Here is a 16,090-nt window from a genome sequence, read left to right as displayed (position 1 = left end):
CTTGTTCAAATTTTTAACAGGATCCAACTGCCTGTTGATAGAACCAGTGTTGGCCTTTGATTTAAGAGCCGGGAAAAAGTCGCGGACTTATTGACCCATCCTCGCATCACAATGAAATTTGTTACCTCGCACAGTAGCGCCTGTAAAACAAGTGAGTTTGCCAAAATCAAAAATTTGCCCCTAAAGATATTGAATAAACCTATTTTACAGAAAATTCCGATTTCAAATATGCTACTATTATTACAATCAGATTTTTGGTTCAGAAGATATAGCCCTGATTTCCAGTGTTCAAAAAAACATACCATGCAGGTGCAGTAACTCAAAAACCACTGTGCGTTGGGAAAACAAATTTACTACTGAGTAAAAAAGCAAGAAAAAAAAAGAAAAATCACTAATTTGGGTGTTTTTGGAATTTTACCTATTAAGTCTACATTTAGTACGGGGATGTTAACAAAAAACGTTAAATGAATGATTTTAAATACATCATAGCATCTAAAAACTTGACCGTTTTAGAATCCCATCTTTGAAGTTTTGGAACACTTAAAAATACGTTAAATTCGAAAGGATATATGGAAACTCCTATTTAAATTTTTGAGGCGAATTATGATCTTAAGATATCCTTGTTATACCATTCACCTTCGTGAGAAGGGTATATATAAGTTTGTCATTCCGTTTGTATTTTCCACAATATAATTTTCCGACCCTATAAAGTATATACATATATTCTGGATCCTTATAGATTGCGGAGTCGATTAAGCCATATCCGTCTGTCTGTCAACTTTCCAAAGCCCCCAACTAACTTACATACACGAATCATACATCAATATCTCCGGAATTCTTCCGGCTCGGTTGAGATATAAGGAAAAAACCAGGACAATCTCGATTTTTGAGATATCTAATGATAGATATTTCAAAGACCTTTGCAACGACGCATACAAGACCATAGTAAGTTGGACCTACAACGGGTCAAAATCGGATAAAATATTTTTTAACCCAATTTTTTTTTTTACAAATGTTTTTTTTCGCTAAATATTAAAAAAAAAATTGAAAAAAAAAAAATTAAAAAAACAACTACGGAAAATAATTAATTTTGGTGAATTTCAAATCTTTACCAAAAATATGTTGATTCTGCCCCACTGTGCAGTGGTTTAGCATCACAATATTATAAAATGTCAGTGTATTTTTCAATTGCTATCGTCGCCGTTAAAGAAAATATTAGGAAGTGCATAAATAGTAGCAATTCCAAATCTTACATACTTTAGATTTTAATAAAATTGCATTAACTAATTTTAATTAATTACTATTTAAATATCCTACTATTAAACTCAACGTTAATTTTCAATCATTCTCATTTTCTTTTCAGAAACCATTCAAAATTCCACATCGTGGTCCCCCAAAAAAACACACTTGTTGAAAATCATTATAAAAATACGCAATTTGATTAAATGATATAAATAAATAAAAACATAAAAAATTGGTGCCTTTTTGTATGCAACTTAATGCTGCAATCGTATTATTAAAAACACAACCAAAAGAAGTAGTAAAACGAACTTGCATGCAACTGCAATCTAACCTTAACTAATCCTTTAAGAATAAAACTTAAAACGCAAAAAGGTTGATGATACTGCAAAAGTTATTGGACGAAAGATGCATAAGCAGCAAAGTGTTGTCAGCTGGCTTTTATGAGAAACTAAGCGGATTTTAAATTCCCTAGAAAATATCTAGAAAAAAACACACTTTCGAAAGGAATCATTTTTTAGATGGTGGTTAAAATAAGGTAAGAAGAGAGGGAAAGAGAAAATGATAAATATAAGGACAAAGGAGTGTGTAGGGCAACATGAATGTTTAATAATGAAAATTTAAAATTGTAATAGCACAGCAAGTGGTGGACTATTAAAGTCTAAAACCAAGAAAGGATATTCTGATCCCACTGTTGTTTTAGATAAACAAAAACAACAAGAACAATAAAAGAAGAACCAAGTAAGAAAAGCTCAGTGAATAGAAAATTAGCTTTTGATGCAGTGGTAATGTTTTCTTTTTAGTTTCTAACAGAAACAATATACTGGAAGAAAAAGTTAAGTATCAAATACCGGCAACTCCTCCCCTTTCAAGTTTAAACGTTTATATTGTGAAATGAATAACAAAGGTGTATTACCATCATAGTCATCATCATCATCAGCAACCTCAGCAGCATCACCATCGTCCTTATAATATTGTAAAACGGAAGTGGAATATTTAACAGCATACAGAATGCAAATAAATGAAATTGGTATGAGCTGGTGTTCAGTATAATGTGCCACGTACTGTTTTAAAGCAACAGACAGCTGTCCCATGAATATTTGATAAGGCCAAAACCAAAAAAAAACTACAGCCAACAATATTCAACAAAAACACACACACAAAACACTTTAAGCGGAAAAATACATAGTAAATGACAATGACAATAAGCTTAAAACCAAACTTATTTAAAATGCTTAACTAAACTATAAAACTACGAAACTTAAATAGATTTCAAACTCCTTAAGAACAGGGATTATTGGCTGCCACATAAAACATGAATGATCTAAGACGTGCGGTTGATACTGCTAGATTTCAACAAAAGCAAAGTTCTCATGATAGTACCTATCGTTCCAGTTGTAGTTCGACGCCAGAACCTCAGAAACACACCACCAACAACATTAGCAGCAATAACAAATCAACCAATTCGACTACAAATGGTGGCTATCGCAAGCCTTTGTTACAAAATTTAATTGATCATCCCAATATGAGTAGTACCAGTGGTGGTAGTACTACCAGCACCACAGCCACCACAAACACCATTGGCCGCAGTTCTAGCTATGCCAATGAGAATGGTAATATCACCTCTTCTACGGCTGAAATACAGTTCGATGAACGTGAGATTTACTATGTCTCACCCTCAAAACGAAAAAGTAGTCTTAGTGCTTCCCAAACACCTGTGTTACGCAGCAGTCTGAGAGCCTGTGAACGTTTGCGTTCCTTCAGTCCCACCTCAGCTGCTGCCATAGCTCCCACTTACCCGCCTATAATGCCTTCAGCTGCCTATGGTGCCCGTCTCAGTGGTACTACAGGGCATGATCTTAGCTTTGATAATTACGATACATCCTCGCATTACTCTGATACAGCTATGCAGGTCTTAAGATCCGGCAGTTGCTCTGCCATGACTACCTTGCTGAATACCAACAATCTTATTAATAACACATCAACTGCCGCCAACAATTGTCACAGCTCTTCGAGTAGTCTTGCGCAGCAACAACATCAACAACTACAGCAGCAGCAGCATCAACCCTCACAACAAACTCATCTTCCCCCTGGCCAACGTTTGCAAAACAATGTAGTCACCTTTTCGAATCACATCAGTGAACAACGTGCGGCTACGCCACAAAATCGCGGTTCTTTACGTCGTGCCAAGGGACGCAGTAATCAGTCTTTGTGTAGTTGTGACGTTGGCAATGATACAGACCTTAATCCAGATCCATCACGACCACTATACGAATACAGTTTGGAACGTCGTCACAAAGGTCACACATACACGTGCGAACAAAATGCTCAAATATTGTTGCGCTTAGAGCGTGAACGAAATCGAAAATTATCTTTGGGTGGTGGAAGTCTAGGCGGAGGTGGTGGCAGTAGAGAAGATTTAGAGGTGAGTAAAGTTTTTGTGAATGAATCTGACAATGTAAATATTTGTAGATAATGTTTCAATAATCTATGTACAATGTAGTACCTATTTCTATTGTGTTAAATGGAAATATTGAGGAAATTAAAAAAAAAATGTTTTTATTAAAACGTGTCATTTCAAAAGGATATTAATAAATATTATAAAGACAGTTTAAAATGAAACGTGTCATGGGGTCAATAGACTTTATTGTTGAGGAAATTGAAAGATTTAAATGGGATAAAGTAAGAAGTGTGTTGGTTATTTAAATTCAAGGGATAAATTGGTTTAGAATTAAATAAAGTGTTTTGAAAATTGTATAACAAATATATGTTTACAATTCATAGAATTAAATGTTTAATGTTATAATATAAAGTACTACAGCATATTTAATGTACAATAACTAATAGAATAAGTGTGTTATAAGTGTGCGGATTTCTAGTTTTAAATATGGACCTACCACAACCATGATATATGGAATAGTTCTACTAAATATAAGTATAAATAACAATTGGGAGGTCCATAATAAAACGCTATAATTCAGAATTTTAGTTTTTTTTTACTGAATTCTTAAAAATCATTCTAAAAGTCAATCATCTATTTATCTTTTATTTTTTTTAATTAAAATATTTTCTAAAATTATGAATTCCTGCAGTGATTACAAGGTATTGAAACCTCTTTAAGTTGGTTGATAAGTTAATTGCCTCTATATTAAGAGTTTATTTAGAAAAGCCATCTATGGGAAATATTCTTGCTGGTAAATGTTATTTATAAAGGGAAGGGGAAAACATACAAATATTAGAAAACTTTTTACATGGGAAGAGAGGGTGGTGATTTTCTCAGAGCAATGGGAAACTCTCAAATTAACAGTAAGAAATTAAGGTATTCAAGGAGTAAAGTAAAACGAGAGAGTAATAAATAATCAAATAAGGATGGCCAAGGATGGAAATCTTAGCGCTATTGAATTTTATCAGTACTTTGATAAGATACAAAAACATACACTGGTGCATATGCCTATAAACGCACTTAATTGTTTTCTGTATTATAGTTATATCTTTGTTGTTCTAGTCCAAAAGCAAAATTTAACTTTTTTAATGAGAGACAACTTAACGGTATTTTTTGAAAGTAAACAAGTTTTTTTCTCATTTTTGTTGTTTGCCTTAATTATGCGATCAATTGTTCTTCGTGCTATTTTAAGTGGAAGATTCGTATAAACGCAGACGTGAAATTTGTTTTTAAAAAAGTTACAAAAAATAAAATATTATCAATTTTAGTTTTTTTTTCAACCGAAGGTACGTTTCTAATAGTAACACCTCAATTTACTGCAACTTTTTCTATTTGAATCAATAAATTTCATCACTTTTAAAGAGCTCAAGGAAACTTTTTTGTCCGATCAAGAAAAGATTCAAATTAAATTTTTTTTCACGACCAAGGATGTTCCAATAGAGAAAATGGACGTAAAATCGATCGTTCGGAAAGTGTGGTGCGAAATGTCTTGAAGAAAGGTCAAAATTATGGAGTTCGCAAACCAACAAAGGGAAATACAAAACTAACAAGAAGACAACTTAATCTAATCAAACAAGACGCAATCCGCAACAAATTCAATTTCACACAAATAAAGAATAAATTGAATCTTCCAGTGACTTCCAAACACGTTGCACACATTTTACGAAACGATGAAAACATAAAATGGAAAAAGACGAAATGTAAACCAATGCTAAAAAAGCACCACAAAGAAAATCGTCCAAAATTCGCAAGAAAATATATGAAATGGACGACGAAAAAAAATTTAATTTAGATGGTCCTGACTCATACTCATGCTATTGGCACGATTTGAGATCAAACAATGTTCCGATGTCAAAACGTAATTTCGGTGATAGCACGTTATGGTTTGGGCAGCGTTTTCTGCAGTTGGCAAGTTGAAAATATGTTTTGTTCCGACAAAAATTAATAGTGCGATTTATAACGAACTGTTGGAAGATGCTCTTCTCTCATTTATGGATGAAAACGAATAAACGAGCGATTTATAACGAACTGTTGGAAGATGCTCTTCTCTCATTTATGGATGAAAAATTGGATGAAGATTGCATATTCCAACAAGATTATGCTGCAATCCATGTTTCTAAGCAATCGAAATCTTGGTTTAATGAACATAGCATTCCTCTGTTGGACTGGCCAGCTTGTAGTCCGAACTTAAACCCAATGGAGAACTTGTGGGTATACATTGCCCGTAAAGTTTATGCAAATAATGCCCAGAATGAAAGCATAATGACTGTGACAGAGCTGAAACTAAGAATTAAACAAGTCTGGTAGGAAATTGATACCGATCTGCTTAAAAAATTAGTGGAATCAATGCCAGACTGTATTTTTGAAACAATCCATAACAATGGATCATCCACACATTATTAATAATGCTACAGTGGCCCATAAACTAAAATGCGTTTATAGGAAAATACCCTTAAAAATGGCTGTTAATCTCGAAAATTAAGTAAAAAATAAGGTACAAATGAGTTTATTTTGTAAATAATATTTTAAGTGAAGTCTTAACTAATTTAATAAACAAATTTGTAGCCCCCTAAATATGTTCATGTTTAATTTTTACAATCTTTTTAAAAAAAAGTAGTCTGCGTTTATAGGAATATGCACCAGTGTATTAACAACTGTTTCTATTTTTCGGAAACATTGAAAAATAAAAAAAAGCTTTTAAAAACTCTTAGTAGACTATCTAATTACATACAAAGATAATTATTTCAATTTAAGTTTAATTGTCAGGAGATATAATCGAAATTATGAAATGAATTGGTATCATTCTTTATTTCAAATATGGATTTGGATTCTTGTGTATAAAAGGTAGCATATTACTTCACCTTAAGCAGTTAAATTAGTTAACCAAAACAAGTGCAATAATCAAGTTTTCTCAGTACATGATGAGCAAATTATTTTTCGCTGTATTTGGAATATAAATTTGCTACATATGATGAATTTTTAAGTCATACATGCAGACATAAAAATGCGAGCTTTTTTTCAAATTTGTAGCTTATATTTTGAAACATGTGTACAACAAGAATTTGTTCAGAGCATTGACTATTGTTAGCTATGACCTTTTCCCATCTTTATGGCAATATATGTGTTTACATCAAAACAACACTTAGCGATTTTCCTCATTTCCCTGCAATCGCTATTTTCCTCAATATATACTAATGCAGAATGCTATGTGTTGCAGTATACTACCAATTGTCATTTAGTTCTAAATTAATCGTAAGTAGTCGTTTAATCGTAAGTTTTCGTAGAGATACAAATCTAATTATGAACTGTGCACTTCGCTACTCCTACTTCTTTTTACTTGGTAAGAATCCATTGTCCAAACAATTGAATAAATAATTAGAAAATACACTAATTACTTCGTTTTATTTCATTCCTTTTTTCCATATTTATTTGTGCAATTTTTCCGAGTATCAAAATCTAAACAATTTTGTTTCGGCTCAGAGAGTTTGAACATCTCTTCCAATTATCCAGCCTTTTCCCCCTTCACCCATCTTCTCAGCTTAACAATATGGATTCCGTGACAAAAGAACTGCTCATCTTTTGAGGCCAAGAACGAATCAAGCCAATTTCGGATACTCTGTTCCCAGAGAATGCATTCTGCATCGATCGAAACAAATAATAGTCGGAGTATAAAGCGGATGGACTATAAAGCGGGTGAGGCAAAACTTCCTAATCACTTCATCCTAAATACTGTTGAACATCTGTCTGAACGTTGTCATGGAATATTACGGTTTCATACTTTTGGCGGATTAGCCGAGTTTAAATAAGATCTCTTACGCTTCGGGTTATCGTCATGGATCCATTTTCCATCGCATGTAATGATTCAAGCAGCATTTTGGACGTACAAAGTCATCTTTCAAGGTCTCTCAGATTCAATTCGTATAATGCCCGCTGATTCAAGCAGCATTTTGGACGTACAAAGTCATCTTTCAAGGTCTCTCAGATTCAATTCGTATAATGCCCGTATGATTTTCCTGTATTTGGATGAAACGTGCTGCTCGCAAACATTTCGAAGTTGCCTCCCAATGATTTTGCCAGCTCTTGTTGAGTTTGACAACAATCTTTATGGAGTAATGCCTCCAATTCTTGGTCTTCAAATTATTTGGCTGGCCTTGGCAATCGCCTCCTTTCCTTTCAAAATCACCACTTTTGATCCGCACAAATCATCTATCGCCGAAACCGAAATTAAACACATCCACCATAGAATTTTAAGAGCAATCGATGTACTTCGGCGGCACTTTTTTCAAATTAAAGCAAAACTTCCCGCATATGACGCTTTGATGGTACAAAAATAACAAAACGTCCTCGAAAAGGCACCAACTGTCCATCAATTGTGACATTTTTGTGACAGTCGTAAAAGATTGGAAGATTAACTTCCCTACGATACCACAAAGCACGAATAGGTGATAACTTATCACTACTTTGTCTTTGTCTTTACTTTTAGTGCATTTATTCTTCAAAAGATAAAACAATATGGACCAAAATGGTTATAGCTAAGATTCGTAAGTGTTTTTCAACCTAACGGCTGGTTTAATATAATTTGGTTAATAAAAAGTTAAGACAAATTCATAGAGATGCTCTAATTTTGCTCAAATAAACTCTACTATTAAAAGAAAAGCTCCACTAAATTTATTTTTATTAAATGTTTACCTTTTAATATCTTGTTGTCATTTGGTAATTAGTCCCATTTCAAAACAACTTATTAAAGTGGGGAAATGAGAACTAAATTTGATTTTAGCTAGGCATCTATTGTTTCTTATTTAATTGCTATTTTGTAAATATTCTAAAAACGCAATTATAAGCTAAAGTTTGTATAAAGTGGGAAATAAAATAAATAACATTGTAAAAGAAAAAATTAAAGCATACAAAAACAAGCTCAGGTCTAAACATTAAGCTATTTATGGATTTTGTATGTGTCTCACGCGATTTACGTGGCATTTTGGCAAAACATGTGGCGTTTTTTCTTTTATAAACAAACGAAAACTGTTTAAAAAATAACAAAAAGTCTATAGAGAGGTGAATGAGTCTGTGTATGAATAAAAAAAATTGTATAGAATAGAATATACAGTGACATTCATGCATTAGATGAGAGAATAAATGATTGTATGAATTTTAGCTGTATTCAACCATACAAATAGTCATTTATGCACGATTTGCAAGAGAAACAGTAAAAGCACAACACGTTTCAAAATATTGCGTGTTTTTTTCTAAAAACAAACAATATCAGGCTAAACAGTGCCACATAAATATAAATACACATACATACAATACATACTTGTAGCAAGTGATAAAGGTCCATTCCTAAGCATAAAAATTTTGTTTTGAGAATCCTTTTTTGTGAATTTGTGTTGAATTGAATGCATGTTCTACAAATAAGCTGTATACAATTCAGTACCATTCTGTTTTGTTCAGTTAATTTATATTTAAAACACATTTGTTGTGCTTATTTCTGTGTATGAGTGTATTTTAATAAAACAAAAGCACCTGAAATATTAAAATATACTGTTAACAAAAGAAGCAAAACGAACACATTTGTTACCAAAGTTTATTCAGTGTTTCTAAGCCTAAAGGTTGCTAGCAATTGCAATAAAATAGAATCGGAAAGTAGAATGAAAATGTCTTTAAAAGAAAACTTATTATTCATAATGATCTTTCTGTGAACTTTTGAATTCTTTCCAAATAATAAAATCTCTTGCAGATCTGATACAAAACTTATCATAAGACCCAAATTTCCACTGGGAAATTTACTTTCGTTTTCAAAGTAAAATTGGTAATGGAAGCCAGATTCCAAATAGCCCGTCAAAACGATAAGTTTCAACGTACGAGAAATAGTTTGTGCTGTTCAGATGTGGTGTTTTTGACACGATCGGTTGTAAAGTTTTGTCTCACCCAATGTATAGTCCAGACCACAATTTGTTTCAAATTGCATCAATCGATGCAGAACGCTCTCTCTCTGGGTTACGTTTCACTTTGCAATAAAGTATCCGATATTGAATTGATTGGTTCTTGGCCTCAAAAAATGATCAGTTCTTTTGGCTCGGAATCCATATGTTGCCAGAAAGATGAGAAAAAGTCATTACTTTGATTAAATTTATATTGTACAAATGGTTCAAAATAAAAGCTAAAAATTAAATAAAAATTCCTTATTTTTAAGTCATACACCAAAGACAATCTACCAAAGCCCTTTTCAAATAGCCCTCTTATGTTGTGTAAAAGAACCGAATACCCAAACACATACATATTAACTACAAATGAAGAATTCGCATGTGGCGTAAATTATATTTGATACGCACACAAAAATTTACAAAATTATTTATAAAATATTTAAATGACTCCCTCCTGTGAACACGTACTTATGTATGAGGAGACAACGTCTGTAGATTTGACCTTTCAGCATTTCAAATTCAACTAATTTATTGTTGCACGTTTGGGATTTATCTGCTTCAATAGTATCTGATTTAAATGTTGGTCTTTTGGTAATAAATGAGTCTGGTAGCTATAACAGAAAGATGTTGCACAAACATGATTAACATACAAATATAAAATTATGTTACAGTAAAACTCGGTTAACGCGATTTCTAGTTCAGTTCTAGTTCAGTTCTAGTTCAGTTCTAGTTCAGTTCTAGTTCAGTTCTAGTTCAGTTCTAGTTCAGTTCTAGTTCAGTTCTAGTTCAGTTCTAGTTCAGTTCTAGTTCAGTTCTAGTTCAGTTCTAGTTCAGTTCTAGTTCAGTTCTAGTTCAGTTCTAGTTCAGTTCTAGTTCAGTTCTAGTTCAGTTCTAGTTCAGTTCTAGTTCAGTTCTAGTTCAGTTCTAGTTCAGTTCTAGTTCAGTTCTAGTTCAGTTCTAGTTCAGTTCTAGTTCAGTTCTAGTTCAGTTCTAGTTCAGTTCTAGTTCAGTTCTAGTTCAGTTCTAGTTCAGTTCTAGTTCAGTTCTAGTTCAGTTCTAGTTCAGTTCTAGTTCAGTTCTAGTTCAGTTCTAGTTCAGTTCTAGTTCAGTTCTAGTTCAGTTCTAGTTCAGTTCTAGTTCAGTTCTAGTTCAGTTCTAGTTCAGTTCTAGTTCAGTTCTAGTTCAGTTCTAGTTCAGTTCTAGTTCAGTTCTAGTTCAGTTCTAGTTCAGTTCTAGTTCAGTTCTAGTTCAGTTCTAGTTCAGTTCTAGTTCAGTTCTAGTTCAGTTCTAGTTCAGTTCTAGTTCAGTTCTAGTTCAGTTCTAGTTCAGTTCTAGTTCAGTTCTAGTTCAGTTCTAGTTCAGTTCTAGTTCAGTTCTAGTTCAGTTCTAGTTCAGTTCTAGTTCAGTTCTAGTTCAGTTCTAGTTCAGTTCTAGTTCAGTTCTAGTTCAGTTCTAGTTCAGTTCTAGTTCAGTTCTAGTTCAGTTCTAGTTCAGTTCTAGTTCAGTTCTAGTTCAGTTCTAGTTCAGTTCTAGTTCAGTTCTAGTTCAGTTCTAGTTCAGTTCTAGTTCAGTTCTAGTTCAGTTCTAGTTCAGTTCTAGTTCAGTTCTAGTTCAGTTCTAGTTCAGTTCTAGTTCAGTTCTAGTTCAGTTCTAGTTCAGTTCTAGTTCAGTTCTAGTTCAGTCCTAGTTCAGTTCTAGTTCAGTTATGACAAACATATTTTAAAGTCTCCACGTTTTGGTAAGCATTCTCATTTTCATCAGTCTAAGAAAGAGACATTTCTAAGCATATTACGTATGCATACAGATGAATAGTTTTAATACAATTTCATCTACAATTTCGCAAAAATCGGGTTCAAGGATACCAATCAATTTGACTCCTTCGTAAGATTGATTCAACTAAATACTTCAAAATAATTATACAAATGCCATCCTTTACATATGAGGCCAATGTCTCTCCACCCATATTAGTAATAACTCAGTCTATTAAATACAATTTAAGCAAATTGTTTGACATATAATAACCTCTCATCTTACTAAATAACTATATATTATTTGTTTAAGAAAAATTACAATTCATTTAATATGAAAAACATGTAGTTGGCGTTAAAATCAAAAATAATGCTGTTAGTCAAGGACCAATTATAATAAGCCATGTTGTTATTTATATATGTACTCCAACAGATAACAAAATCTCATTGAATCTAGTTACTGTGCCATTTATGTTTATTGTGTCATACATCTCTTTCCGAACTAGATTTAGCTAGTAGACATAATTTAACTGGCGCGATGGTGTATATCTGCTGTACATCATGCCAGTGAAAGTAAATTAGCTATAGTAGTAACATACTATAGTAACTTATCTAAAATCTTGTGCACATAACTCCTCGATTTACCAACAATGTCATAGATATATTCTATATCTAGAATATATGTACTTACCAGTATGTTTGTATTTATGAAAAGAGTAATGTAGTAAACTCGCCATTGTATATAATATAGTACATATAGTATGTACAGTATAATCTAGCCAATTAACCTCGATTTATCTCAATTAATGTGACGCACTATTTCCCTCTGGTATAATATTTTTAAAGATTTAACACATACAGTCGTAGTTGAAAGAATATTTATGTATGTGTATATTTGTGTGTTTGTATGAAAACAATCATAAGTATTTTCTTCCTATCATCATTGTCTTTTTGTGTGTCTCTGTTATAATCGCTTTCTGTCTTAAACCCATTCATATGTACATTAGGGTGGTTCTTATTTTGCACTTTTTGGATTTTACATGCTCCAACTTTTGAAAATTACTTTCCGTTTTTCTCTTGGTTACTTAAATATCATACATTACTTTCGAAAGGCATCAGTTTCTTCTTCCACGAACAGTCTTTGAATTTTGGGAATTATTGAGAACATAATAGGGAATAAAAATATGAATAAATTATGAAAATATCTCCGATAGTTTTTTCTTACCAGCGATTTAAATATTGAAATTTTCGAGAAAAACAAATTACTTAGCCATATATTGGCGAATAAGCTCAATTCCTTACTTTTATGAACTTTATGTAAAACTTATTCAGAATAGTATAGTTCTCAATAGTATAGTTCTCACAGTTCTCATACTCTGAAAGTTTTACTAAAATTGGACAACGATAAACCCTAAATCGTGATAGTTAAAAGTCAAATTTTTCAATATTTGGGGTTTCTAATTTAAAGATAGCGAAATGTTATTTATTTTTGTGCCGCTTTTTATGAAACTTAAGAAAAATATAACATGAATGAAGTCTAGTATTTGTAATAACAGCACAAAAATGGAAATTACCCCTTAATGGCACTTGGGGTTAAAATGACCCCAAACTTTTAAAATGTTTGTGCTGTTATTATAAATACTAGACTTCATGTTATTATACCCAACACCACCATAGTGGGGAGGGTATAATGCGTTTGTGCAGATGTTTATAACGCCCAAAAATATTGGTCTAACACCCACCTTAAAGTATACCGATCGACTTAGAATCACTTTCTGAGTCGATTTAACGATGTCCGTCCGTCCGGCTGGCTGTCCATGTAAACCTTGTGCGCAGAGTACAGGTCGCAATTTTGAAGATATTTCGATAAAATTTTGTACATATAATTTTTTCGGCCCAGGGACGAAGCCTATTGAAACTGGCTGACATTAGTCCATTATTTCACCTAGCCCCCATACAAATGTCCTCTCGAAATTGGACTTTATCGGTCATAAATGTTTAATTTATATATGTATCTACACAAATTTCGCTCCAAATAAGTTTTATATATACAATATTCATGTCACCAAATTTTGTTACGATCGGTCCATAATTAGTTAAGCTCCCATATAGACCCGCTTCCGAAAATCACTTTAATGTGCTTAAATCACTTAAAAATGTTGGTATATACACAAAATTCAACATAAATAACTTTCATATAGACATAAATCACACGACCTAATTTATGGTGATCGGTCCATAATTGGTCATAGCTCCCATATAAGGCCCACTTCCGAAAATCACTCACGAATATAAATTATTGATATTTTAAAAGAAAAATATTTGTACTCATTTACTTGGTGTAGGGTATTATATGGTCGGGCTCGACAGACCATACTTTCTTACTTGTATTTTTCTTAGGTTTCAGCAAAATCGGCACAAAAATAAATAACATTTCGCTATCTTTAAATTAGAAATTCCAAATATTGGAAGATTTGACTTTTAACCTTTAACCACGATTTAAGGGTTAACGTTTTCCAATTTTAGTAATACTTTCAGAGCATATTTAGAATTATGAGGAATATACTATTCTTAATAAGTTTTACTTAAAATTCATAACAGTAAGGAAATTAACTCATTCGCCAAAATATGGCCAAATAATTTGTTTTTCTTGAAAATTTCAAAATTTAAATCTCAGGTACAGAAAAATTATCGGAGATATTTTCATAATTTTTTCATATTTTTATTCCCTCAAAAATCAAAAATTCACAATGAGATGATCACAAAATTCTGAAATTTGTTTAACAAAATTTTTAAAATATTCAAAATGGATTTTTGAAAATACCGTTAAACATTTTTTATTTTTTTGGTCATACCTGCGAATAGGTTATCGGTTTCCTACTAAGACAAAAACTCATAACAAGTTAATATTGTTCATCAAACTGGGGGCTGATACCGGCAAAAATCCAACTTTGGTTTATTAAGGGCCATCCTAATGCACATTCATATGTACATGCGAAAGCATACGAAAAAGTATTTGGATATAAAAAGTAATGTGTCAAACTAAGGAGTGAGATCGAAAAATTCTTAACACACGTTTTTCATTACATTTTTTAACCCAAGTATTATTTGAATTTTTTTTTGATCAAGTTACCTTTGAAAAACATGTCAGTTATTATGTGTAATGTCAATTATATTAATTTTTTTGTTAATCTGATTAAAATGAGTGACCAGAAAAAAGTGCGTACTGAAATTATTAAATATTTTCAACAAAACCCAACTTGGTCTTACAAAAAGTTGGCCAAGCATACAAAGGTCTGCCGTCAAACTGTTTCCAATGTTATTAAACAGTACCGGGAGAACTTGTCAGTTGATAGAAAACCTGGTTCAGGTAGAAGGAATGGTCCACATGATGTTTCTAAAGCCAAAAAAATAGAACGCATTTTCAAAAGAGCTCCCAACACATCCGGTAGGAAAGCAGCCCGGTTAGCTCAGTGCTCGGACTATTTGGTACGAAAAGTTAAAGCTAATGCAGGTTTAAAAACATACAAGGCTCAAAAAGTTCCTGACAGGAACGCTACTAAAAATTTAGAGGCCAAAAACAGAGCACGGAAATTGAAGTCAAGTTTTATAAAAAAATATTCTTGCTGCATAATGGATGACGAAACGTATGTTCTGGCAGATTTTTCGCAACTTCCAGGTCAAACATTTTATGTTGCTGATGCTCGAGGGAATGTTGAAGAAAAGTTTAGGACCCAAAAGCAGACAAAATTTCCCAGAAAGTTCTTGGTATGGCAAGCAATATGCAGTTGCGGCAAAAGAAGCCACTCATTTGTTACAACGGGCTCTATAAATACCGAAATTTACATCAAGGAATGTTTACAAAAAAGGCTGCTTCCATTCATAAGACTTCATAATGTGTCCACTTATTTTTGGCCTGACTTGGCATCCTGTCACTATGGCAAACAAGCCCTTGAGTGGTACAAGAACAATAATGTGGTATTTGTACCAAGAGAGGCAAATCCTCCAAACTGCCCGGAGCTAAGGCCAGTGGAGAGATATTGGGCTCTTGTTAAAAGAGAATTGAAGAGTACAAAAAAGGTGTCCAAAAGTGTGGTAGATTTTAAACGGAGATGGACTACATGTTCGAGCAAAGTGACAGAAAGCACTATAAAAACGTTAATGGAAGGGTTTCCGAAAAAGGTTCAAAATTTCATCACTAGTGATTAAAACTATAAAAATAATTTTTTTTGTAAATTGTAATAATAATTTCAATCAAATAAAAAAAAAATTAAAGCTGTAAGTTTAGTGGTTTCTTTTTTATAAACATATATGTATGTTAAGAATTTTTCGATCTCACTCCTTAGTTCCTCACGAGATGCTCATTATCTTAATATACTTTACCATATCTCATTAAATCTCCTATTATTTCATCAATTTTAAAAATAGGAAATAATCAGGGAATGCTAAACCTTTTTTTGTTTTAAACAAACACAAACTGCGAAGTGTTTTGCTTGTCTGCTGAAACACTCAGGGTCTCTGACAGGAATCGAACCTGCGACCCTTGGTTTGATAGTCCAGTACACTAATATATCGGGGCATCCTAAATTATGTAATGGATGCAATTTATGTTTTCTGTGAGAATTCTGTTTCAACTGATTTATACTTGCGAACTCAACTTACCCAACACCTGAAAATTTATCAATCAAGTTGAAACAAATTTGGTTTCCAAAGCGTCATTTAATTGTGTCCCAATT

General features: G+C 32.6%; 1 protein-coding gene across 1 annotated transcript in view; it reads left to right on the top strand.

The window, feature by feature from the left end:
• Positions 1–2,554: 2,554 nt before the first annotated feature.
• LOC135951521 (uncharacterized protein DDB_G0283357) overlaps positions 2,555–16,090 on the top strand; it is a 256,332-nt gene continuing 242,796 nt past the window's right edge. Inside the window, exon 1 of the mRNA XM_065501184.1 lies at positions 2,555–3,664. Coding sequence (XP_065357256.1) covers positions 2,555–3,664 — 1,110 coding nt within the window. The remainder of the gene's footprint in view (positions 3,665–16,090) is intronic.

This window comes from Calliphora vicina, chromosome 2 (genome assembly GCF_958450345.1).
Source record: "Calliphora vicina chromosome 2, idCalVici1.1, whole genome shotgun sequence".
Taxonomy (NCBI): Eukaryota; Metazoa; Arthropoda; class Insecta; order Diptera; family Calliphoridae; genus Calliphora; species Calliphora vicina.
The sequence above is the reverse complement of the archived record's forward strand: the minus strand, read 5'-3'. Positions and strand labels throughout refer to the sequence as shown.